We start from the raw sequence: 27,602 nt of genomic DNA on the forward strand, positions 1-27,602 counted from the left end.
TTAAAATGCAGAATGCTGATGCCAGTATTCTAAAGAAACATGACATGAATGTAGGCTGAATTTTTAAGTCTCTATCTTATCATCCACCTGTATTCTCTGGATCATGAAAACATAAAACTTAATTAAAGTGTAGTCTGGAGACCTGGGAAAAAGGAAACTTGCATACTTTAGCAAGTTGGATAGTTGATGGCAGGCTGATTGAAGGTTCAATCAGCTGCACCCATTGTATCATGCACACTGTGGCTCAGAAATGTAAAGTTGTAAGTTAATTAGATGTGATTAGATCAAGCTGGCCATGCTATAATGGGATTTTGATAAGATACTTGTAAGAAACAAAAGATAAATAAATCAAATGCATTTTAATGTGAATTCGGACTCAGCCTAAGAAGATTGAAGTCAAGCATTGTAACTGAAAAGACATTAACCTAGAAATTACTTTGCACTACAGTGCCTGTTTTACATACATTTACATGTTGCCATCCACCATATTGGACCTTTACATGCCTGCAAAATAGGCACAGCATGATCCAATTTCTAGGTCTTCTTTCCCCACCTAAGTTCATTTGGCTGTAAATGCTAACCTTTATTTGAGATATTAACACCCTCAATCAGTGCTATTTGCTTGTGAACATATCATCTTCGCATCTTTACTGAACTGAGACTAATTGGTTAACACAGATGTGTGTGGTAATAATATTGCACAGTGTGCTTTTAAACATTAACCTGACAAAAGGTATGATCCTAGTGATTAGTATTGGTGGTGTGACTGGATCAACATTTAACAAGCCTTTATGACATTTCTCTGTCTATTATTTTAGCAAAGGCACAAGCCCATTTAAAATAAATGACATTACACCTATGTTAAATAGTGGACAGAAAAATACTGTAAAGAGTCATTAAAAGTTTGTTTTCATTGGGATAATGAACTATCCTATCTCTGTAACCCCCTTTAACCCTACAACCCTCTGAAATTTCTGCACTCTTCCAATTATGGCCTTTTGCACATCCCTGATTTCCTTCACTCTACCAATAGGGGCCACGGGCTGAATTCTAAGAGTCTGCCACTGTAAAATTATTTGGCCTGCACGCACAGGCACTGTGTCACGGAGCTGCCGTGATTTCAAATGCGGCCGCTCATTTGCATGGCCGCGGCGCCCACCCCCGGCGATGACGTGGAGAGGGCGGGCTAGCCGCCGTAGGCAGCGGCGTCTAGCGCCAATGTATAGACGCAGACGCCATTTTTAAAGGGCATGCAGCCCTTCATGGAGATGTTAAAATTAAAGGGGCAGGTCTGTTCAATGAACAAAAAAAAATTAACTTACGATTAAAATCATTTTCACACCCCCCCCTTTCCCCCTCCAAAGTTCAGCAACTTTGCTCTTTACCCCTTCCCATCACTCCCCCAACCAATCCGCATTGTTTTAACCTCACTCTCCCACTTCCGCGCAGAAAAAACAATCCATCTCCCCCCTCCATACACTTGTCGCGCCACGTTTCCCTGAACGGGGATTCAAAAGCACAGCACTGTCGGCAGCCCAAATGAAGATTGGTGCGGGGATTAAGGAGGAGACGGGACCTTCATTAAATCAGGTATGTAAAGTAGTTTACATATTTAAATGGGGGTCCCATCACTGAGTGGCGGGGTGGCCGCTATGCGGCCTTGCCGCCACTGCCAAGATTGGCACAGGGCCTGTCGCTGTCAGGGTTGGTGGTGAGCCTCCGCCGCACCGATCTTCATTGCCCGCCAGCCAATGTTCCCGACGGCAGAGCAGCTTTAAAATCCAGCCCCATGTCTTCAGTTGCCTAGGCCTTAAGTTCTGCAATTCGTTTCCCTATACCCCTCCGTTTCTCGACCTCTCACTTTTCCTTTAAATGACTCCTTAAAACCGACCTCTTCGACCAAGCTTTTGGTCTTCGGTCCTAATTTTTCTTTCGAGGGTTCAGTGTCAAATGTTGTTTGACAATGCTCCTGTGAAGCACGTTGGGATATTTTACTATATTAAAGGAGATACATAAATGCAAGTTGTTGCTGTTGATTACTTTATTTCATCAGATACATTTTAATATTTTTTCATTAATTCTTTTTTGAAAACCGTACCGATTTAATATTCACACAGTATTGTGAATTAAACATCTTAGGCTAGAAATTGTGGTGAAATGACATTGTCAGCACTTCCAATACCATTTCTGTCTTAATCAGCATTGTTACCACTAGTTGCCCAACCACCAACAAACTATGGGCTGGAAGCAGGCACTCATATTTCTTTGCATTCTCTTGAGTTTTATTGAGCCCTGAAAGTTTTCATTATTCCATTTGCTTGACACTGTGGTGCTACAGAATGTCCCTGATATTGAAAACTACTGCTCCATTTCACTCTTGATGCTTCAACCCCTCATCTTCAAATTGCTGCTGCAAGAATATGATAAACGCCTGACCTACCGAATTACCCACTCTCCTAAAAGGCGAGCTGCCTATAAAGCAGGGCAGATAACTAACCTCACCAATGCAAGTGAGGCCCAACCATGAAAATCGATCAGGCTGCCTGCCAGACTTATGTCCAAAATTGCATGAACGCAAAATGCATTTATATCAAGTTTCTGCATTCCACTCTTTTATCATAGGCATTAATCTATTTATTTTAACCAGGTTAACACCTTCATTAAAATAACTAACAGGAATTTTATATAAAGTTTGTCAACTTATGGTGTGCTAATATGACACAGAGTAATTTGTAGTCTATGGTTATAATAAGCTTTTCGTTTGAAGGCAAATTCTGCTGTATCAACAAGTCAACACGGTAGAGACCAATTATGCACTGCATTACAAACTACTTCATACGCAACCTGCACTTGACTGTTTGATATATAATCATATGGCATGGCTGATTTCCTGAATGCTTGTCTGTAACTAACATTTCCTGAGAGGTGAAAAAAAATTACTGTATATTTCAGGTAGCTAAAGCTAAATTCAGGGTTCTACTGAGAATGTACCTTACCTCTGGGACTGGTGAGAGAGGCTTCAAACGCTTTTCCCCCATCTCCACAATGGTTCTGATCAAATGGGAGACACTGATCTCCAGTTCCAGCCACCACTTGAGAATTCCTTAGGAGGTCTTTGGTTTGAATAAGGGACTTCACTCTGTACACTTTCCTGCTGCTGGTATCTGACAGGTAAAGCAATCCAGAAACGGGATCCACGGCTAGGTAATACTTGTGAGCAGGACTATGGCTGAAACAAAAAGAAAATTATTTTCTAAGTTAGAGAATTGGCTTCTATTTCCTGTGCCCTTTAAAGACCTGTATTGCATGGCTTCATAAAAAGTAGCAAAAGGGTTAAAAAGAAATTGTGTGTTTCTGGTTAAGTCTAGCAACATTAAGGGGCAGCTATGTTCTAATATTGCTGTACTGATAACTTTGTGATTTTTGAATTGCGTTGTTCTTCAAGTCAAGGTGACTTTTCAACTGCCATTATGTTTACCAGTGCTACTTCACAGACACAAGAAGCCAACTCCTTCAAAAAATACAATGATTGCCATGACAACCAACCCAAGATTCTTGTACAAGTAACCATGGAGCACATTAACTCCTCTTTTCCACTCATACCAGGTAATGTGTAACCCTGGTAATGTAATGGTATCTTAATCATTCTGGAAAGTTTTCAAGGGTTAAATAACACTTTCCTCTGTGGAAACAACACAAGCACCATGAACTACGTGAGTGATGAACTTACCTGGGCTAACAATCTAAAACAAACCACATCCAACTAATTCATGTATTTTACTACCACACTTCAGAGGATTAATTTATCTAGTACATACAGCTCAGAAACAGATCTCTATTGTGTTTGTATGAGGTCATTTTAACTTTATAATTTACAATGATTTTAGTGCACATGTGAAGCTTTGAGTTGCAGTCCTACATTGTAATATTAGGAAGGTTCTATGTCTGGTACACAAAACCCTTGGGTATGGTTGACCATCTGCCATGTCACTGTTGTCTGTTCAGAGACTCCTGCAAAAATCTCAGAAGCTATCAGCCAGCAGCTGACGCCAATGATGAAATACCAATTCTGGTTGCCTTTATTGTGCTAGTGCTGCCAACAAATGAAGAACAACTGCTACCAGCCATGTTGCTGAGTGACACAAATGGCAATTTGTGTGTCCTTCTCTTTAAATGCTTGATGGATGGCATGACTGAATTTGGTTGGTTAAACACTGATGTGGTGTCTGCTTTGAGTCCCATTGGACACAAACACTTAATCCACCAGCTGTACCTTTAATAAATTTTGCCAGCACTCAGCTGGCATCAAGCTGCCTGCCTGATGGAAGCTAAGCATCTCACCCTACAGAAAATCTGTCACTTTGTCACATAACCCAACAAGAAAATTTCCTACAGCCAAACATCAATGATTCTCACCTTGTTTACCCTGGTCTTTTTATATTGGTGTAAAATTCAGTATTCTCTAGCGTAAATCATCTTAATTGGACTGTTTCAGTGCATGAACTCAATTTTCTGCAGGCTATGTTTTGCACCCAAATTATATTGACACGTCTTTAATCGAAACAGAAGTGTGTGACTACTGGTATCAATGCAGATTTTGTATCACATAGAGTTGTGCCTGTGTGTGTAATGCAAATCTCTTTTAACCAAGATTTCTGCATATAAACTGACAAAGTTTCACTTTGCTAGCTGCTTTTCTGGGCATTGCAGTATGATTGAGGTTGCTGCTGAGGTGTGCTAGCTGGTCCTTGAAGAATTGCAGGAACAATTAACTGTTTGTACTATACTACCAGTTGCAATGAAGGATTGCAATGCCCTGCGCTTATACCACAGGGTCAAGGCCGGCTACCGAACCCGAACCCAACGACATGTGTCGGGTCCGGGTCGGGTCGAGTTGCACTTCTGGGTCAGGCATTCAGGCTCGGGTCAGGCTCGGGTCAGATTCGCTCTATCACAGATTAGTGGCTCCACTGTTAATTTAATTTTTGGACTAGAAAGGTGGTTTTGTAACAGTTATTTTAACCTTGTGCAGATCAGCAACAAAGTGAAAAATGGAAGGTAAGTTAACTGATGGTCAGGTTGGGCGCCAGAAAAAATGGAAGGACTCGGGCTGGGTAGGGCTCAGGTTGGATGTGGTTCTGTCGGGTTCGGGTCGGGTTATTTTTTGCAGACCCGAGCAGGCCTTTACCACAGGGTCCTTCCAGCAGCCACAGCGCACATCTCAGAAGTCATCTGTTTTTCATGCACTGCTATATTAAGTGAACAACTGAAACCATGTTTTGCCATGTACCCGCTCAACTGTGCACATTTCCGCAGCCACCTGTAGCAGCTAAGGGAGAAAAAATTCTTCCAAATTGCTACCTTTCCCATGTGCAGGGCATTATTAATTCTATTCATTATTGCTGAAAGCAAAGAGGAGCTGTGGAATCTGTCCATCACTCCTCCCCTGTTTGGCTTAGTGGTAGTCTCCAAGTCAACAGATCGTGGGTTCAAGCCCTTCTCGAGCACATAATCTAAGCTGACACTTCAGTGCAGTACAGAGGGAGGGCTGCACTGTCGGAGGTACTGTATTTCAGATGAGATGTTAAACCAAGGTCTTTTCAATCCTCTCAAGATCACAAGACAATTATTCAAAGAAGAGTGGTGGAATCCTCCCAGTGTCCTGGCCAATAATTATCCGTCAAACAACATCATTAAAAAATACAGATTAGCTAGTAATTTATCTCATTGCTCTGTGTGGGTGTGTGTAAATTGGCTGCTGTGTTTGCAGCTTTAAACACCATCATACTGTGCTATGGAACTCTATTCGAAAGGTCGAAAAACAACCCTCAGTTGTGGAATCCTGTTTTTTGCTCTCGGTTGTATTTTGACTGTTGTGTTCAGGTAACTTCATTACACATACTACATCTGTCATTATGAAATTCATGAATCTAATGACACACAAATGGACCAGTGATCACATGATGAGGACCACAACTGTGCACTTAAGCAGTTGTGCTTATCCACTTTGTGGGAGGTACTGGGAATGACTCCAGCAACCCCCAACCCCAATCCCCCACTGCCCCCGCCCCCAACACCGCATGTATCAGAAAGAGACATTATTCCATGTGTGCCAAGCTAGCCATTAAATCACACCGTATAAATGGTTTCAATTGACTATTAGGGGGGAATTTTAACATGGGTGGGTTGTATGTGGGTGACAGGCTAAAAGAGCTGAAATTGCTGGTGTGTTGGCGGCATCCCACAAACTTCTGCCTTTACTCTGAGCATGACTGGCAATGCACAGGAAGCCCCTGTGGGACAGGTGAGTATGTTATTTCCATATGTAAACTGCTAATTATCTGCTTCATTAACCCTAAATTCTGACTTTAATGTTGTGTGCATAGATTTCCCGGGCTTTCTGTAACTCAGTAGGGAAAATGAGGTGAGTGGGAATTGAGGAGCCGAAGCTATTGACAGGCAAGCCATGCTGTAAGTACTGAGATTTCACATCTGCTTCTTTGCAGAGGTGAATGGTTGTTGTTGGCTGGACTCACTTCGGAGGCGATTTCCATAACTTCAGATCAACCATGGAAGCTGCTTATGGGGCTCTATCTTGGACCTCAGATGAGGAACAACAGCAGAGCAACACCAATAGCAGCAGGAGTACCTCAACCACCTGCTACTCCACAAGACTGAGGATAAGCATGGTGATCCAGCTCACAGGAGGTGATACCCCCAACTCAGGGTTTACAGGTAGAGGACAAGTTTCTTGGACATGACTGAGCACCAATGCTTCAGGAGGTTCAGAGTTTCCTATCAGATCATTGCTGACATTTTCAGCCTCCTGGAAGAAGACTACCTGCCATGTGGACCAGGTTGGCATACATTGCCTGCGACTGTCAAAATCACCATAGCCGTTAATTTCTTGGCCTCTGGCTCCTTCCAGGGATTTGCAGGAGATATTTGTAGCAATCTGATGCTCACAAGTGCATCTCACAGGTGACTGATGCTATGTTCGTCAGGGCCGGGAATTATGTACACTTCTCAACTGATGAGGTCAGTGAGAATGAGCGGGTGCTCGGCTTTGTCATTCTGGCTGGCTTCCCACAGGTCCACGGAGTCATTGACTGCACACAAAGGCAATTGAGGCATTCCCAGATCACCCTGGAATCTTTATCAACTGTAAGAGCTTCACTGCATCAATGTTTAGCTATTTTGCAACGACCAAAGTACCATCATCATGCATGTATGTTCAAGATTCCCAAGGAACTGCCATGATGCTTTCATCCTGCGTCAGTCAAGCCACCCTGAGATATTCGTACCTCAAAGCACAGTTAGTGGATAGCCCCTTAAAGACAAAGTATAAATCGGGAAAGACAGCCCAGCCCAGCTTGGTTTGGCCTAGTGAATTGCATAGTGGTGGTCAGGTTGGCTGGGCGATGGGTGAGAGGAGCCTAGGCTTCTTTTATCCACTACCAACTGTCTCCCTAATCCCTTCTTCCCTGTCCCTTTTGCCCTCATCTTGAAAAAGTGTGAAGAACTTTGTACATCTTTGTCACTAAGTTTGAGACCATCTGCTTCTTCCCCCACTTCCCCTTGTCCACAAACCTCCTACCAGGCGAACCAACATCTTTCTCTAATTTCTCCCCTATTTTGACCCCATTTCAAAGCTGCTGAGTATACATCTTCCCTGCCTGGCACCCATACTGGGTGGCATGGTAAATGTTACCTATCCTCAAGCACGTGTTCTACCCTTTCAAAATCATCGTTATCATCCCCTTCTCAAAATAAGCCACTTCGACCCCACTATGCGTGCAAACTACCACCCCATCTCTAACTTCCCTTTCCTCACCAAAGTTCTTTAATGTGTTGTTCCTTCGTGTTTGAATTTCTGTAATGACATTTCTCTCCTCGCCATAACACCGAAATGGCCCTAATCTATGTCACAAATGAATTTCTGTCATTATGACCATGCTGCATTACCCGCCTCGTTCTCCCCGTCATTCTCCTCTAATGCAGCAGATGGGCTGAGGTGGGGATGGAGACAAAAAATGCGAGAGGTGGAAGCAGATTTTCTGTCTCATGGACAGAATAGGAGGTCAAAATCTCAGTTCAGGGTCGAATTGGATGCCAAGAATGCGAACAACCTGGCTCAGAGTTTGTGGCAGGATGCCGAAGGCAATGACTTCCATCCTTTAGCTCATCCCAACATCTGCTGCCCATAGCCTATCCTGCTCCAGGCTTGCCCACCTACTGTGCCTGTGCTCGCTGAGCTACATTGGCTTTCAGTCCGCCAACACCTCCAGTTTAAAATTCTCATCCTTATGCTTAAATCCCTTCATGTTCTCATTCCTCCCTATCTCTGTAACCTCCTTCAGCTCTACAACCTCTGCTAAACTCTTCATTTCTCTGTCACTGGCCTTTTGCGCGTCTCTGCTTCTTTCACACACCCATTGGCAGCTTGCCTTCAGCCACCTCAGCCCCATGCTCTAGACTTTCCTCCTTAAAAGCTTCTGTGTCTCCTCCTATTAGACCACCCTTACAACCCATGCTATTAACCAAGCTTTTGGTCACCTTTCCTAACATCTCCCTCTTTGGCTCAGTATCCATTATTGTCCAATTATGTCTCTGTGATCTTGCCTTGCTAAACAGGCTGAATAAATGCCAGTTATTGTGGTTGTCGAATTCAACCTCCCTATTTCACACAATACCATTTCCAAATCGAAACCTAATCATCTTGTCTGAATACATACAATTTATCCCAGTAATGCTACTGTGCTCATGCAGCTCTACATCTGCTTTGATATAACAATATTTAGATGTTTTAGAACCTATTTGTTTATTGAATTCATTCATTAGATGTGGGAGTCACTGATAGGATGAGCAATAAGTTCTGTCCCTAATTGCCTGTGAGAAGGTGTTGGTGAGCTGCAACCTTGAATCGCTGCAGTCCGTGTCGTGCAGGCATTCCTACAATGTTGTGAGATAGAGTGTTCCAGAATTTTGACCCAGGGAGTGTGAAGGAATGGTGATATATTTCCAAGTTAGAATGTTGTGTGACTTGGAGGGGAACCTGGAGGGGGTGGAGTTTCCATGCAGCTATTGGCTTGGTCCTTCCTAGTGTAGAGTTCACATGTTTGGGAGGTGCTGTTGAAGAAGCCTTGGCAAATTGCTGCAATGCATCTTGTAGATGGTACACACTGCAGCCACTGTGTGCAGGTGGTGGAGAAAGTGAATGTTTAAGGTGGTGGTGGGTTGCTTTGTCCTGGATACTGTTGAGCTTCCTGAGTATTGTTGAAGCTGCATTCTTCTGGGACAATGGACAGTATTCCAATACACTCCTGACTTGAACCTTGTAGCTGGTGGAAAGGCTATGGGGAGTCAGGGGGTGAGTTACTTGCCGCAGAATTCCCAGCTTTTGACCTGCTCTTGTAGCCACAGTACTTATATGGCTGCTCCAGTTCAGTTTCTGGTCCCTGGTAACCCCCACGATGTTGATGGTGGATGAGTCACCAGGTGTTAAGGGGAGGTGGTTAGACTCTCTTTTATTGGAAATGGTCATTGCCTGGCACTTGAGTGGCGCATATGTTATTTGCCATTTCCTAGGGCAAGCCTGGGTGTTGTCCACGGCTTTCTGTTCGTGGGCACTGACTGTTTCATTATCTGAGGAGTTGCAAATGGGACTGAATACAGTGCAATCATCAGCAAGCTACCCCACTTCTGACCTTATGATGGAGGGAAGGTCATTGATGAAGCAGCTGATGATGGTTGGACCTACGTCACCACCCTAAGGAAATCCTGCAGTGATATCTGGTTCTGAGATGGTTGGCCTCCAACAACCACAACCATCTTCCTTTGGGCTGAATTTTTCTGGCCCATTGGGGTCGGGCTGGGATGCGGGAGGGCTGGCAGTATGGCAGAGGAAGGCACAGGAGGGGAGCCAGATGTCTCCCCCCACCAAGGCACATTGCCAGCTGCGGGCACTTTAGTGGCTCAGCCGCCAACTGGAAGGTCAGTTGAGCCACTTATAGGCCCAATTATGGGCCACATCCTGCCCCCACGGGAATTTTGCCTGCACCAGGAGGGCCAACACTGTGTGGGAAAACTGTCAGGTAAACCCTGGCAACCTCCCAGCGTTTTCCCAGTGGGGTCCCTCCATGGCTCATGGAGGGGTCCCCTGGCCTGATAATTGGCCGCTGCTAGAAAAATGCTGGGTTGGCTCCCATTTTCAGCCCTGGTAGTGGGCCTTCAGCTTCCCCGTAAAATTCAGCTCTCTGTGCTAGTTTTGACTGCAGCCAATGGAGAGGTTTTCCCCTTGATCCCCATTGGGATCCCTAGGGCTCCTTGTTGCCATACTTGGTCAAATACTACCTTGATGTCAAGGACAATCACTCTTATTTCATTTCTGGAATTCAGCTCTTTCGGCTATGTTGGAACCAAGGCTGCAATGAGGTCTGAAGCTAAGTAGTGATGTTGGAACTCAAGCTGAGCTTAAGTGAGCAGGTTATTGATAATTAAAAGCTGCTTGATAGCACTTCCAGTCTTCCATCACTTTGCTGATAACTGGGTGGCAAGTAGCTGGATTGGAGTTGTTTTGCTTTTTGTGGACAGGGACAGGGCATACCTGGGCAATTTTCCACTGTGTGAGTTACCTCTGTTGTAGCTGTACTGGAATATCTATTTAATCCCAAAAGACGCAAAAGCTTGGTGGATCGTATACTATGATTTGCACAATTCGTAATGACAACAGTATCAGCAAAAATCAAACTAAATGAACTGAATACAGTTTCTTTCTTGAATTGAGTCATTATACATGCTCATTTGTTGAATCTGTGGACCATTCAGTTTCAAACACAACTCAAGTGAGTTAAAAGCATGCTTTAGTGACAAAATATGCACTAACTGTAGCAATTTGTATATATTCTGTAAATATATTAGTCACATTACTAATATGCAACATGAATCTTTAAATATTTGTGTGACACATATAGCACATGTCATTGTTTAATAGATATAATAGACATATAAAAGTCAACCAGATGAGATATTACAGCTTTGCACCATAAAAGAATGTTACACTTTTAAAATTTATTATGAAAGTCATGTAATTGTTTTTGAATTGTGATTGAAAAGGGGATTTCCTGGCTGTAGACATATAGAAGGGGAATTTTAATTTGCAAGGATAGATGGGTTCAGGGCGGGTGGGAGGTAACACTTAAAAAAAATTCAAACCCAACCTCAACCCACCCACTTCTCGTTTTAACAGAGACAGATGTGGTCTCAGGAGGCGGGTTAGTTAATAAAATTTTTTAAGGAGGCTGCATACCTCTATTTTAACACATGGAGGCCAGGGTTCCCGGGTCTTGGGAATCCCTGCAGGTAAAAGGAGGCAACAAGTGCCAGATCCATGAAGTAAGTGCCTTTAGAGTACTGCTTGTGGGCCAAAAGGATGAGGGGTGTTTTCTACATGCCCAGCAAACAAACCTCTTTACACATCCCGTGATTGGCTGACAGTCCCCCGCAAACCGTCCACGATTTATGGGTTCCCCCACCCTCCCATGATCTCCAATTCCCCCCATCTCAGATTTCTTCATCCCCCGCACTTTCCAACTCCCCTGATATCAGACCACCCAATACCCCACTCCTGTGATCACCGACTACTCAAACCCCCCATACCATTGCAATCTCCTACTTACCTGGTATCTGTTCCCTGGTTGCTTTTCCCACCCTGTTAATCTGGCTGGCTGTTGGACGGGAAACAGTGTATCTGGGCGGCACAGTGGCGCAGTGGTTAGCACCGCAGCCTCACAGCTCCAGCGACCCAGGTTCAATTCTGGGTACTGCCTGTGCGGAGTTTGCAAGTTCTCCCTGTGTCTGCGTGGGTTTCCTCCGGGTGCTCCAGTTTCCTCCCACATGCCAAAGACTTGCAGGTTGATAGGTAAATTGGCCATTATAAATTGCCCCTAGTGTAGGTAGGTGGTAGGGAAATATAGGGACAGTTGGGGATGTGGTAGGAATATGGAATTAGTGTAAATGGGTGGTTGTTGGTCGGCACAGACTCGGTGGGCCGAAGGGCCTGTTTCAGTGCTGTATCTCAAAAAAAAACTAAAAATGTCCTGCAGTTAATTTCAGCAGGATGCCTGGGAAAATTCAACTTCTGGGTTTCTCATACAGAAATCTTCCCATCTCCCTGCCCCGTTGGCTCTCTTCATGGCCCTGAGTAAATGGTGGGGCCTCACTGTTTCAATATGTGCATCTGCACGCCAGAAGCTCAGAGATTCGGAGAGAAGCAGTGGGAGAGGACAGCATTCAAAAAGTGCGCCAGAACCTCGGAGATTCGGAGAGAAGCAGCGGGACAGGAAAGCATTCGAAAAGCACGCCAGAACCTCAGAGATTCGGAGGGAAGCAGCAGGAGAGGTGCGGGAGGTTCAGAGACAAATCAAAAATTGAAAAGTGATGTCACAATCAACAGAGAGCACAGGGAAACAGAGGACCTTCGGCTCAGAGTTGATGAGCTGGTGTCCGAGCTGTGAACACTGCGACACATCAGGGAGGGGAAGAGTTACCTGGACACTGTATTTCAGGAGACAGTTACACTCCTTAGATTAATTACATCAAATTTGGACCATGGTCAGGGACAGGAGGGTGTGACTGCGAGTGAGGGGCAGGTATGGGGATCCAGAATTTAGCTTTGGAGGAGCCTCAGTCATTGCCCTTATCCAATAAGTACGAGGCTCTTGCTCCCGGTGGGGACGAGGGCACAGACTGCAGGGAGGATGAGCGAACTGACCACAGCACGTGGTTCAGAGCACCATTCAAGTGGGGAGAGAAAAGAGAACTTTAGTAGTAATCGGGGATAGCATAGTTAGGGGAATAGATACTGTTCTCTGCAGCAAAGACAGGGGGTCCCAAAGGCTGTGTTGCCTACCTGGTGCCAAGGTTAAGGACATCTCTTCTGGGCTGGACAGGAACTTGGAGTGGGAGGGAAAGATCCAGTTGTTGTGGTCCATGTAGGTACCAATGACATAGGTAGGACTAGGAAAGAGGTTCTGCTGAGGGACTATGAGCAGCTCTGGGCTAAATTAAAAAGCAGAACCTCAAAGGTAATAATCTCTGGATTACTACCTGAGCCACATGCAAATTAGCGTAGGGTAAATAAGATTAGAGAGGTAAAAGCGTGGCTCAAAGATTGGTGTGGGAGAAATAGGTTCCAATTCATGGGGAACTGGCACCAGTACTGGGGAAGGAGAGAGCTGTTCCGTTGGGACGGGCTTCACTTGAACCATGCTGGGACCAGTGTCCTGGCGAATTGTATAACTAGGGCTGTAGATAGGACTTTAAACTAATTAGTGGGGGGGAGGGTTCAATTGAAGGGAGGTTTAAAAAATCAAAAAGAAACGAGAGAGCAGAGGTGCAGGGTAGTGAAGAGGCGAACGGTAATCAAAGTGTGACAGGAAGGGGCAGAAAATATAAGCAGAGGAGTGCAGCAGAAATTAGAACCAGAATGAGTAATAATGGTAAAAAGTCAAAGCTTAAGGCCCTTTATCTGAATGCACGCAGCATTTGTAACAAGATAGATGAGTTGATGGCATAAATAGAAATAAATGAATATGACTTGATAGCTATTACAGAGACATGATTGCAGGGTGACCAAGACTGGGAACTCAATATTCAAGGGTATTCGACGTTCTGGAAAAATAGGCAAACAGGAATGGGAGGTGGGGTAGCTTTGTTAATAAAGGAAGGTATCAGTGCTGTGGTGAGTAGTGACAAAGTTGCAATAGATCGTGATGTGCAATCAGTTTGGGTGGAAATAAGGAATAGCAAGGGGAAGATGACACGGGTGGGAGTCGTCTATAGGCCCCCGAAGAGTTGACTCACTGCAGGACAAAGTAGTAATTGGGAAATAACGGAGGCGTGTAAGAAGGGCGCTACAATTGTCATGGGTGATTTTAATCTGCATATTGACTGGACAAATCAGATTGGCAGAGGTAACATGGAAGACAAATTTGTAGATTGTTACTTAGAGCTATACATTTTAGAACCTACCCAGGAACAGGCTATTTTAGATCTAGTAATGTGTAATGAGGTAGGATTAATAAGAGATATCATAGTTAAGGATCCTCTCGGGGCTAGCGATCACAACATGGTAGAATTTCAAATTCAGTTTGAGGGTGAACAACTCAGGTCTCAAACCTGTGTCCTCAACTTAAACAAGGGCAATTACAGAGGTATGAAGAAAGAGTTGTCTGAAGCGGGCTGGGAAATGGATGAGCAGTGGCAGACATTTAAGCAGATATTTCATAACGCTCAGCAAAAATTTATCCCGTGGTCAACAAAAGCGGTCAAGGAGAATATTCAATCAAAAACTAAGGCATACAAAGTGGCAAAAACTAGTGGTAGGCCAGAGGATTGGGAATTTTTAGGAACCAGCAGTGGATGGCTAAAAAGCTAATATAGAGGGAGAAAATTGATTATGAAAGTAAATTGGCAAGAAATATAAAAACAAACAGCAAGAGCTTCTACGGGTATATAAAAAGAGAGTAGCTAAAGTGAGCGTGGGACCCTTGGAGGATGCAACTGGAGAACTGATAATGGGGAACAGGGAAATGGCAGATAGTTTAAACCAATATTTTGCATCGGTCTTCACAGTGAAGGACACTATAAACATCCCACAGATATCAGATAAGCAAGGAGCTAATGGGAGGAAAGATCTTGTAACAGTGTCTATCACGAGAGACAAAGTATTTGACAAACTAATGGGATTAAAGGCAGTCAAGTTGCCAGGACCTGATGGCCTGCATCCAAGGGTTTTTGAAGGAAGTGGCGGCATTGTTCAAAATATTCTAGAACTCATTGGATTCCGGGAGGGTCCCAGCGGATTGGAAAACCGCTAATGTGATGCCCCTGTTCAAGAAAGGAGGGAGACAAAAAGCAGGAAACTATAGGCCAGTCAGCCGAACATCGGTCATTGAGAAAATGCTAGAGTCCATTATTAAGGAAGAAATAGCAGGACATTTAGAAAAGCTTAACGTAATCAAACAGAGTCAACATGGTTTTGTGAAAGGGAAATCATGTTTGACAAATTTGCTAGAGTTCTTTGAGGATATAACAAGCAAAGTTGATAAAGGGGAAATGGTAGTTGTAGTGTATTTAGATTTCCAGAAGGCATTCGATAAGGTGCCACATGAAAGATTATTACACAAGATAGGAGCTCACGGTATTGGGAGTAATGTATTAGCATGGATTGAAGATCGGTTAACACACAGAAGACAGAGAGTCGGGATTAGTGGGTCTTTTTCAGATTGGAAAGACATAACTAATGGAGTCCTAAGTCCAAGGATCAGTCCTAAGGCCTGAATTATTTACTGCCTATATTAATGACTTGGAGGAGGGGGCAGAGTGTAATATATCCAAATTTGCTGATGATACAAAAATAGGTGGGAGGGCATGTTGTGATGAGGACACAAGGAATCTGCAAGGGCCTATAGATAGGTTGAGTGAGTGGGCAAAAACTTGTCAGATGGAGTTTAATGTAGGAAAGTATGAGGTCATGCACTTTGGTAGGAAGAATCAAAAGGCAGACTATTATTTAAATGGACAGAGACTCCAAAAAAGTGCAGAGGGATCTGAGTGTTCTTGTGCATGAAACACAAAAAGTTAGCATGCAGGTATAGGAAGCAATTAAGAAGACAAATGGAATTTTGGTCTTTATTGCTAGGGGGGTGGAGTTTAAAAATAGGGAAGTCTTGTTACAACTGCACAGGGCATTGGTGAGGCCGTACCTGGCATATTGTGTACAGTTTTGCTCCCCGTATTTAAGAAAGGATGTACTGACATTGGAGGCAGTTCAAAAGAGATTCACTAGGCTGATTCTTGGGATGAAGGGGTTGACTTATCAAGAATGGCTAAACAGGTTAGGCCTTTATTCATTAGAGTTTAGAAGAATGAGGGGTGATCTTATTGAAATGCACAAGATTCTGAGGGGGCTTGATAGGGTAGATGTTGAGAAGATGTTTCTACTCGTGGGGGAATCTCAAATTAGGGGACATAGGAACAGAATGAGGGAACACTCATTTAAAACTGAGACGTGAAAGAATTTCTTCCCTCAGAGGGTAGTGAGTGTCTGGAATTCCCTACCCCAGAGAGTTGTGGAAGCTAGATCACTCAAAGTATTTAAAGAGGAGGTAGATAGATTTTTGAAATGTCAGGGAGTTGAGGACTATGAGGAGCTGGCAAGAAAGAGGAGTTGAGGTCTGGGGCAGATCAGCCATGATCTTATTGAATGGCAGGGCAGGCTTGAGGGGCCGAATGGCCTACTTCTGCTCCTATTTCTTATGTTCTTATGCTATTGACCTGTGGTCTGCACTGCCATATCACTGCAGCCAGAGAACACATAATGACTTGTGCAAGGTACAGTCCATGGGCTTTGTGTGGGCACAGGTCTAGAGTTTCAGCCCTGTCCTAAAATGTAAAAGTCTTCCTGCAGACTGCCAGTATGATTTCAAATTATGCATTTGATCACATGTCATTTTAAAATGATGAAATACCTGTGGCGGGGGAGGGGGCTTTAACTTGGCATTAGCAAATCAAAAACATTTCAAAACTTTGACCTACCTGTGTCTCATGTCTCGGTTTCTGATGTAGCAAGTTGAAAATCGCAAAGGCAAGAGATGAGGAATGAAAAAGGAGAACAGGGTTTAATTCCTTTAAATTGGTTCACACAGTAAACAAAATGAAATAAAAATATATCAGCAAAAACTGGTGAAATTGTGCTGTATAATAGTGTACAAAGATTGTATATTAATATGAAAATGCATTGCTGTTTTAATGGAGATTCCAAACCATTAATAGTAAACTTGTTATAATAGAAAACAAAGCTCCATTAAGTATTCACACCCTAGTCCACACAGTGAAAATTCACCCCATCAATTGTTATGTAGATGCAATTGTTATGTGAATTCAGCAAGGAGAACAGCATCATCTGAACAAGGCAAGTGTTTGCAGCTTTACCTGCAACATCTCGACTTTTTTTTTATTTCTTGGGGTGTGGGTATTGCTGGAAAGGCTGTAATTTAATTCTCATCCCTAGTTGTCCTGAGAAGGTATTGGTAGCTGAGTGGCTTTTTAGGACTCTTCAGAGGACAATTAAGAGTCAACCATGATGGTGTGAGACTGGAGTCACATATAGGCCCAGGCCAGGTGAGGATGGCAAGTTTCTTTCTCTAAAGGGCATCAATGAATCAGTGCAGGTCCCAAATCTATGGTACTGCATGTGAAGCAGCCAAACCCACAGTCCTTAAAGAGATCGCTGGATTCTGGCCTCCCGCTGATGGCCTGATCTTCCCTTTATGGTGAAGTTGTCAGTTCAGCTCATTTTGGACACCGTCTGCCCAAAGAACGGGTTACTCAAAAACTGACCCATATTGTGTGAATATGTCAGTAAGCATGACTGTGACGCCCACCAGTGTTAACAGCCAGGAGATGTGGTTATTCAGGAGAGCTAGGCTGCTGCTACTTCTTCAATCGTAGCTCATTATCAGTCACAGCATTCAGAAGTGAAAAAACAAACAATGCAAGCAAGTTGCATAGAAATTTCAGCTATATTAGGGTAATGCTTTATTCTTAGGCCCCAAATGTTATAAGTTAGTCAGCTTGTTATTGGCTTGTTGCTGGGTAAAACTACAGAACAAAAATAATTTGTGACATAATGGGATCAGATTATCCTTATTTTGTGCACAAGTAGAAAAGAAAATTGCAATATGCAAGTGTAACATGTACAATTCCATTATCCCTATCCCTCTGCACATCACCACAGAGCAAAATGCACGCTCGGGGGGGATTTTATGCTCTCACCCACAGCGGGTTTGGAGGTGGAGAGAACATTTAATCGGGTAGGATGGTGGCGAGTGGGGACCCCATCATCTTCCCACCTCCAACCTAATCAAGTCCATGGCAAGAAGGCCCATGGACGGCCTTCCTGCCCAGCTGGCAATTAAGGCCCTTAAGTGGGCAATTAATACCCAATTAAGGGCCTCATCCTGCCTCCGCCAGTATTAGACTTGCAACCGGCAGGCCTCTCGCCACACAGGGAGCATGCCAAGCAAACCTGTGCGGGTTGCTTGCCGGCTGCAGGGGTGGGGTCCCTCGTTCAAAGGCACTTAGTGCCTTATTGAGGAACCTGGTGTCGGGAAGAGGGGGCCCTCTGAGAGCCATCCCCCGCCCTTGTTGCTGACCCCCTCTCCCTCATGACCCCACCCTGGGAAACCCCTCCCGCCATGACTCACCTGTGGCCTGGGTTCCTCATCGCTCCTGGGCCTCCGGTGGGCGCTGCTCAGTAAAAGAGCTGCTGGCCTCTGATTGGCCGACAGCTCTTAGTGGGCGGAATGTTGGTCGCTGGGGTCCTTAATCTGAGGGAAAGCCCGCTGCTGTCCACCTAAGTGCCTAATTGGCACATAATGTGGCGGGCCTTCCCCAAAGGAGGTGGCACGGGACTCTCACTGGCTCTCCAGTTGGTGGCTAAGACCCCGTCGCCTACATAAAATCCCCCCCTCAGTATGTTGAAACAAGGGTGTGCCTGCCTTCTCATCAGGAGCCATTTTGTATTGTACAGGAGGAATGGAAAGATTGCAGTTCTAGATGTGAACAGTGCACATCATAGTTTTTCTTCTGGTCTCAGTCTTTCTTTTAAAAAGTGAAATTGTTCCACGAGAGGGACAGTAAACTATTTATGTGTTTAACTTGTTGAAGTTGGGGGGTGGGGGTGGTATTTTGGGGGCGGCATGGATGTCTGAAACCCTCCTTACACTAAATAGATAGCCACTCCCAGAAAAAGCCTTGCTCTCAGTGATGGTTTCCATCTATACTTTTACAATATTGGAAACAGCTTGATACTGCACAGGGTAGTATGCCATAGAATTTAAGACAGCTTTGCTTAATCATGACCTGCACTTTTCAATACCTGCACTACCTCTAACTCTAGGATGATGGTGGAAGAAAGCAGTTTTTGTGAAACAGACACAAAACAGTGCTCAAAGCATCTCTTTACATAGAAGCTATTGGCTGCAACTGGAAATAACTCTTGCGCTCAAAGAACCTCATGAAATCTACTGGGAGAATCAAAGTAAATAGAATTGCGCTTAGATATACATTCCCCATCCCAACATCAGTGAACACTTTAAAATGTTAGGCTTGTAATAGCTGAACTTTAGGTTTGAAACTCTAATATATAAATCAGTCCAAGCAAGTCATACCTCAACTCTAAAATATTTATGGCATTTCCAGATGGAAAAATTCGGCGTACAAAATTAAAGTCCCCAATGTAGACGCTGCCATCTGGGCCACATGCCACAGCAACTGGTGCATAGAGTTTATTGTCGTGTGCCAGGCTGTTGCAGTTTGGACAAGCAACGCTCCGTTGACGACCATTTCCCATGACGCTTGTAATGACAAGTGGCTGCTGGGATATAAACTGGTTTTCTCCATTTCCTTTGTGCAGTATTCCTGAATATAAAATTAAAAGACAAAATAACAGAGATCACATATTGGGTTTGTCAGACTATTGTTGTGTTTGGGCAGTTTGTGATTAGAGCCCAACCTTGATCCTTCAGGTAAGTGATAACTGCAGATTAGAATCAGAAGTAAACTAGGACAGTGATTAGCACTCATGACCCTCCCCTTCCACCTTGTGAAAAGACAATGATGGATATCATGATAAACCAGTTCCAATGTGATAATGTGTTTAAATGTAATTGTAAAGTGAAAGCCATTAGTACGGAATTAACTTAAATTTTATCATTCAAATTTTAATGTATTCTACTTAACTATTTTTGTTATTTTTAATCACTAACTTTCTCTCTTTTCTTTCCTCCTATTTAGAAGGCAGTTACTCTTTGTAGGTGAACTTCCAAGAACACCAGCAACTCCATAATGATTCTATAAAAGCGAATGGGTGGTACTAAACATGGCTGATCTTTCAAAGAGCCAGCACTGGCATGAAGGGCCGAATAGCCTCCTGTGCTGTACGCTTCTATGATTCTGGGGATGCGAAATTGCACTCAGCACCACCCATTGTTTGGGCACAATTGCAGCAGACTCCACATCAGTGAAGGTGTTAGTGTGCGTGCAGCTAACATCCACACGAAGTATGCAGAGCAAGCAGATTGTGATGTCAATCAGTACGCTGATTTGATGCTAGTGCTGCCATTTTGGAACTCCAAACTCCAGCTGATGCCCTCTCTTAACCTGAACATGCATGAAGCAACATGAAGGAGCCCCAAAGCACGATTTAAAGGAATCATCAACAGCTTACATGTTGGTTGCTAGTTAGTTTCTTCTGGATGTTGGCGCAATTCTACAAGTGTTTGGTGCTTTCCACAGTTGCTTTAAGTTGTAAAAGTCTACTGGGAGTAGTGTGGCAGGTACAGAAGGACTTTTTGCTGACTCATGGGCAGAATTTTCTCTACGGGCTTCAGGACCTCGCTGTCAGACTCAAATGGGGGCCAGAAGGCCACAATGTGTAGGGAGCAGTCACTCACCTGTGATTTTCCCTGAATTGGCCAATTAATGGCTAGAGGGTGGGCTCTTCGTCCAATTAAGGATGACGGGCAGGCTCTCAAAGCAGGAGGGCCAATAAGAGACCCTCCAGCACTGAAGCAACAGCAGGATGCTCTGGCAGTTTACTGAGGTAGAGAGCACCTCAAGTTGGAGGCGCCCTCTCTCCAACTTCTTTAAATCTAAAATTAAAAAAGGCCTTTGCAGCTAGGCCACCACTGTAGACGGAGAGCCCAGGTAGGCAAGGGGGGTTGCTGTAAGCCTGCCTGGAGTACTGGCCCCCTAGTCTGTCGCCTCCAGGCAACTGCACTGTCCCCTGTCGTCTGCGGGGACCCGGAGGCTCACTGGAAAATCCCGGACAGCATCCGACAATAGGCCTTAATAGGTCTTTAAGTGCCTCAATTGGCTACCCACTGCTTATGGGCATGTAACCCTGCCAAGCCCCCATCCCGCCTCTGGGAAAATGGCTCGGGAGTGGGAATGAAGCCTGGGAACTGTCATGCCGGCCATTAGCGTGAAATTCTGCGCTTGCCCACCCCCCTCCCTGCCCCATTTGGAGCTAAAATTTCAGCCCCAAGTCTTCTGCACAAACCAGTTGTTTTCAAACATGGGTGCAATAGTAGGTCTTCCCCTTGGAATAGAGTATGACTGGGAGAATGAGCAGAGACCATGCAGAGCAGGACAAGTTGCTAGACGGAGGAGGAGGGGGAGAAGGGTACTCAGCAGGAGGATATAACTGCCCAGGATGTTCAGTCAACAACTCTCCTACCTGAACCTGAGCAAGGAATAATGAGCGAGATGTCTGCGCTTCAATTAGGATGTCCTCAATTAAATCTGCCACCTGCTGCAGCCACAACTCCAACCTCAAAGCAGAGCAAAGACCACATTGTCAATAGCTTTGAAGGTGACCGTGGCGATAAAGCTGTGTGTATGGCTCCTTCTAGGCTGGAGCTGGAGACATTAACAACATTTTTAGTTTGCTGTTCACTGTTACATGAAGGAGGTCACTGAGGCTCTCTATTCAAAGAGAGCTATCTACATTACATTTTCTCTTGCTAGAGACAAGCAGGAAGAGTGAGCACAAGGGTTTTCTAGGATTGCAGGCTCCCCCAGATAGCATTGTGTGTATGTACATCGCTTTGTAGTGCAGCATGTCAACACTATGTAATGGACCAAAAGGGGTTCCACTCCCTCAATGTTCATCTGGTGTGTTTTCATAGGAAGTACATCATACAGGTCAATGCCCAGTATCCTGGCAGCAGTCATGATGCCTTCATTCTGTGGCAGTTCGCTGTGCCAGGTGCATTTCAGCCACCACAGCAAACCAAAGGGTGGCTACTGGGTGCCAAGGACTATTTGCTGATGACATGGTTCATGACACTGGTTTCTAACTCACACATATCGATGGGATTCATATGTATTATGAGCAGGTGAGAAAGGTGTCTCGGGGTCTTTTACTGTAGTCACCTAGTCTTATTGTAACAGGGTTTTATTTTTAAACACACTGTTTTGAGCTCCCTCTTTGGGAATCCTTGTTCACAGCTTTCCTATTATAAGGCAAAGAAATGAGCATAAACAGGCTTTCTTAGGTTTAGAGAAGAAAAGTGAAATTTATTAAACCTTAAACTTAAACTCTAATATAGTTAATGCATACGGATATACGACAGGCCCCATGCAAGCATGCATGCGCGATACGCACCTGTAAATAGAGACAGAAAAGAGAAGAAAAATAAAATGGAGAGGTTTGAGTCAGACTCTAAAGGGTGTTTCTTGTTACTGTTTCTGTGCTTCCAGATCGCCGTAGGGTCCTTGATTGTTTATGGACAGCTCTTAATTTTCATTGGGGCCCAGTATTCTTCTTAAACCTTTTTCACTGTAGGAGACTTTTCTCTCTTGGGGTTCATGTGTCTTCAATGGTTTCTGAAGCTGGTGAGAGTGAGATGTGAGCAGACAGGAGGGAGGTGTTCTCAGTCCAAGAGAAAACAGCTTTCCGAGTTCAAATTCCCTGTTGGAAGTTCAGATTCAAAAAACTCTAATTGTCAGTCATGTGACTAAACTGGCTGACCACATCTGTTTGTGTATTCGGCCATCTTAGTAGTTAACCTGGAATGCTTTATCGTCTGGTAATCAAAAGTCCATTGTGGATTAATTGGAAGAGGGAATAACTCCTTTGTCCTTTGAAGTATTTGTCTGTTCATATGCTAATGTCTCTCTCCAGCCAAAGTCTCCAATTGCTTTTTAAAGCAAGTTCTTTCTTCACCAACAATAGTTTAAAATCAATGTTCATGTGGCGAAATTCATTTTCCTCATTCTTGGCAGGTGGGGGGCTTGCCTGACATGCTACCACAGGAAATATGATTATTTCAGCACCCCAATGTCTACTCGATAATTATGCTGTCTGTACTCCTCTAGATGAGCCCTGCAGACCTTGGCTGAGCTGGTCTCAAGATTCATGGTGGTCTACTATGTTCTGCATAACATCACGATCGTGAAGGAACATTCTTGCTACCAGCTTTTAGATGAGCAGCTGAGGAACAAGGGCATGATGAGGAGGAGAAAGAGGAGGAGGAAGGGGAAGAGCCAACCAAGACAGTTCATTGCTGCTCGGGCAGTCCATGAAGAACTTTCAAGTGCGATACCATTAAAAGCAACCCCAATTCCTCATTCACCAAAATTCCCACATTCCTTACCTTCCCTTTGTCACTGTCTAATATAGCACCCCTTTAGCCACAATGCAAAATAAAAGTCACCACAAAATAAACCTATAAAATTATTCCTGCAAGATACTGAAATCACAGGGGATCAATTGGATAAAAATCTATGAAATTTAGGAACAGAAAGTGGCCATTAGACCCAACAACCCTATCCCTTGTCACAGACTGAAACCAGATAATTGCTTTCTCACCATACCCCTCCATCTCTTTATCAATAAAGACATCTAAATGTACCATTTATACTTATTCCTTCACTGTGTTCTCTGGTAGTTTATTCCACAAGTCTTATCCAAATACAGTTGTTTTATCTGAGTTTCTTACTCCCAAATTCCTGTTTAATTTATTCTCCATTGTATTGTCACCTGCCAAGAATGAGGCACATTAATTTGTCATGAACATTGATTTTAAACTGTTATTGGAGTGAAGAAAGGTCTTGTTACACAGATCAACCATGGCTGGAAAATATATTTGCATATTAACAGTGTTTGGAGGGACAAAGCAGCCATTCCCTGACACATTCAACCTACAATGGACTTTTGATCACCAGACGTTAAAGTTGGGGGAGCTTGCATTCCAGGTTGACTGCTAAGATGGCCGAATACACAAATGGACATGGTCAAACCAGCTAGTCACATAACTAACCTGATGGACAACCTGAGTTTTTTGAATTTGTACTAACAGTTTGGGCAGAAAGTCTGTTTGCTCCTGAGCTGAGAGGATCTCTCCCCTGTCTGTTCCCATCTCTTTCTCACAAGCTTCTGAATCCACTGAAGACACAAGAACCCCAAGGGAGAAAAGTCTCCTACTGTGAACAAGGTTTAAGAAGAATACTGGGCCCCAGCAAAAAGCAAGATCTACCTCCAATCAAGGACTCTACAGTGAGCTCGAAGAACCGTAACAACAACTCTTCAGATACTGCCTCAAACCTTTCCACTTTATTTTTTTCTCTATTTGCATGTGTATAGCACGTATGCATGCTAGCGTGGGCGCATTGTGTATCCGTAGGCGTTAATCGAATGAGAGTTTAGGTTTAAGTTTAATAAAATTTCACTTTTCTTCTTGAAACTTGAGAAAACCTGTTGTGCTGGTTTCTTTGCCTTATAATTGGAAAGCGGTGAAATGGGATTCACCAAGGGGAAGCTAAAAACATGGCGTGTTTAAAATTAAACCCTGTTACCCTAAGACCAGGTGAAGACTGAAAGGGAACCCTAGACCTCTTTCTCACCTGGTTGCAAAAGTATTTTGAACCCTTCACTGCAGTAAATACTTTTCCTATACAAAGTTTGTTAAATAGTTTTCTCTTTCGTTTCTCAGCATAAAAAAAATTCTTATTTTTTATGCTGAGAAATGAAAGAGAAAACTATTTAACAAACTTTGTATAGGAAAAGTATTTACTGCAGTGAAGGATTCAAAATAAAAAAAATTCTTATTTTTTTTTCTACAACATGTGGTATGAGGGTTATAAAGAACACTCCTAATTGGAATAACATGCGAAAGTGCAAAGATCTTGCCTCAGTATTTAAGGGAAATGATACAGGAAAATTTCACTCCATCTTTTCATATTACAACAGAACCTGAGTCTAAGTCATGAACCAACATGATTTGCAAAAGTCGTTGTTAACGTGAATAAAAATAAGATCCAAAGGTGTTACATTTTCACTTAGATTCAAAAAGGGACTGAGATTTCCCAGAATGTAAAGGTTAAATTGAAGAATAAAGGTTGTTTCTTTCAATGCCAGAAATGAGCTCTATTTGGATTGTGAGCTTAGTTACAACACAAAAATCGGAAAATGTTCCTTTCTCTATTTGTGGCAGATCTCACCTATCATCAATGCTTTTTATGCAATTCAGAACACAGACGGCAGCAAGATTTTTCTTTTGCTTTTCATTACTGCACACATCATTCCAAATGAGACATACTAAATGTTATGCATAATATTATAAGATTAATGTCAGTTTTAACATATAACCAGCAAAAAGCATCAGAAGGGATTCAGTCTCATTTGTTCTTCAGTACTGGAATGATCTTAGAAATCTGACATTTGTTTAATTAGAAAATGTCACACAAATTTTCCATTTATTCTGTTTTTCATCCTAAAGATTTATTATACTATAATGGAAAATTTTAAATAGATTATAAAACTGTTATTTTGCACTGAAAACGCTGGAGGGAATAAAAATGAATACAGGCTAATTAGTTTTACTGGTAAACTCTGCAAGCTGTCAACTGCAGGCTTTCACAATCTCACAACTCCTGAGTAAACCAACCACATTCTCACAGGTACGCCAAAACCCCCCTCTCTCTGAGGGAAGAGACATTTAACAATTTAGAAAAGTAAACTGTTCACACGTTTTCTCCAAATTTTCAACCACAACATTATAAAGTAGTCTGCTGGTGTAACCGTTAAGATAGTCACTTGCCATGTGCTTGATCCCCAACATTTGAGCCCAATTCTGTTAACCATATAGTTATTTTTCCCTCAATGTGTCCCTTTGATGAAATTCAAACAGGTAAATCATTGCAGCATGAAATACAAGAAGCCAACATTGGTGGGTGGAGAGAGAAATCCTAGCCAAGTATTGGAGAGACTGGGAGCAGTGCCAATCAGCACCATGGAACGGTCAGAGTGGCCCAACCAACCTGGAAGAGGCAAAAAGCCGAAGCCAGCCAGCATCAAGGCAGAGTGGGAATGGCCCTAGCCAGCCACCACCAGGAGAGAATAATTGGAATTATCAGCATTGGACAAACAGTTCCAAACAGTGCATTGTAGAGTAGGTTGTGAACAGTTAGTTTCATGGAGAGTTGGGTTTTGAGTAGCCAGATAGCATTGATTTAAAGCTGAGCACAAATCCAAAGCATGGGTACATGAGCAAATTTTAATTTCTATTTCTATTTAATAAGATTGCTGAATAGCAGTTCGAGATGCCCTAATTGTGTTATTATCCATATTGTGAACAGGCTACAATATTTTGACAGCTTAATGACTGTTAGTAATGTGATTTAGTAAAATTGCTGCAGTAACTGCAGTTTCAATCAAAATGCCCTGTGTAGACTGAAGTACTTGAAAACAATCACTACCAGCAATGCGTATCAATAACTGGACAACAAGAGTATAAAATTAAAGCGCATGGGATTGGGGGTAGTGTATTGTAATGGATAGAAAATTGGTTGGCAGACAGGAAACAAAAAGTAGGAATAAACGGGCCTTTTTCCGAATGGCAGGCAGTAACTAGTGGAGTACCGCAGGGATCAGTGCTAGGACCCCAGCCATTCACAATACATATTAATGATTTAGATGAGGGAAGTAAATGTAATATCTCCAAATTTGCAGATGACACAAAACTGGGTGGGAGAGTGAGTTGTGAGGAGGATGCAGAGAGACTTCAGGGTGATTTGGACAAGTTGAGTGAGTGGGCAAATGCATGGCAGATGCAGTATAATGCAGATAAATGTGAGGTTATCCACTTTGGTAGCAAAAACAGGAAGGCAGATTATCTGAACAGCTATAAACTGAGAGAGGGGAATATGCAACGAGACCTGGGTGTTCTCGTACACCAGTCGCTAAAGGTAAGCATGCAGGTGCAACAGGTGGTAAAAAGGGAAAATGGTATGTTGGCCTTCATAGCGTGAGGATTTGAGTACAGGAGCAGGGATGTCTTGCTGCAATTATACAGGGCTTTGGTGAGGCCACACCTGGAATATTGTGTGCAGTTTTGCTCTCCTTATCTGAGGAAGGATGTTCTTGCTATAGAGGGAGTGCAGCGAAGGTTTACCTGACTGATTCCTGAGACGGTGGGACTGATGTATGAGGAGAGATTGAGTCGGTTAGGATTATATTAGCTGGAATTCAGAAGAGTGAGGGGGGATCTCATAGGAGCCTATAAAATTCTAACAGGACTTGACCGGGTAGATGCAGGAAGGATGTTCCCGATGGTGGGGGAGTCCAGAACCAGGGGTCATAGTTTAAGGATGCGGGGTAAACCTTTCAGGACTGAGGTGAGGAGAAATTTCTTCACCCAGAGAGTGGTGAGCCTGTGGAATTCGCTATCAAGAAAGCAGTTGAGGCCAAAACATTAAAATAAAAGCAAAATACTGCGGATACTGGAAATCTGAAATAAAAACAAGAAATGCTGGAAATACTCAGCATGTCTGGCAGCATCTGTGGAGAGAGAAGCAGAGTTAACATTTCAGGTCAGTGACCCTTCTTCAGAACTCAGGCCAAAACATTGTATGTTTTCAAGAAGGAGTTAGATATAGCTCTTGGAGCGAAAGGGATCAAAGGATATGGGGGGAAAGCGGGAACAGGTTACTGAGTTGGATGATCAGCCATGATCATAATGAATGGCGGAGCA

At 43.5% G+C, this 27,602-nt stretch overlaps 1 protein-coding gene and 1 long non-coding RNA gene across 13 annotated transcripts in view; one reads left to right on the forward strand and one right to left on the reverse strand.

The window, feature by feature from the left end:
* LOC137377591 (uncharacterized) overlaps positions 1 to 24,268 on the forward strand; it is a 91,377-nt gene extending 67,109 nt beyond the window's left edge. For 2 of the 4 annotated variants that reach the window (XR_010976446.1, XR_010976445.1), the window contains 2 exons: positions 3,482 to 3,606; positions 19,861 to 22,375. This is a non-coding gene — a long non-coding RNA (uncharacterized lncRNA). Of the gene's footprint in view, positions 1 to 3,481; positions 3,607 to 6,506; positions 6,736 to 19,860; positions 22,376 to 22,947 lie in introns of those variants that run through there. The other 2 variants (XR_010976448.1, XR_010976447.1) reach the window with 2 other exon arrangements.
* Positions 1 to 27,602, reverse strand: part of tenm1 (teneurin transmembrane protein 1) — a 1,688,122-nt gene that overhangs the window by 133,531 nt on the left and 1,526,989 nt on the right. For all 9 annotated transcript variants that reach the window (XM_068047383.1, XM_068047386.1, XM_068047389.1 and 6 more), the window contains 3 exons: positions 19,236 to 19,485; positions 16,600 to 16,620; positions 2,997 to 3,229 (listed from right to left, as the gene is read on the reverse strand). In XM_068047383.1, the coding sequence (XP_067903484.1) occupies positions 2,997 to 3,229; positions 16,600 to 16,620; positions 19,236 to 19,485 (504 nt within the window). The remainder of the gene's footprint in view (positions 1 to 2,996; positions 3,230 to 16,599; positions 16,621 to 19,235; positions 19,486 to 27,602) is intronic.

Source organism: Heterodontus francisci, chromosome 15 (genome assembly GCF_036365525.1).
Source record: "Heterodontus francisci isolate sHetFra1 chromosome 15, sHetFra1.hap1, whole genome shotgun sequence".
Taxonomy (NCBI): Eukaryota; Metazoa; Chordata; class Chondrichthyes; order Heterodontiformes; family Heterodontidae; genus Heterodontus; species Heterodontus francisci.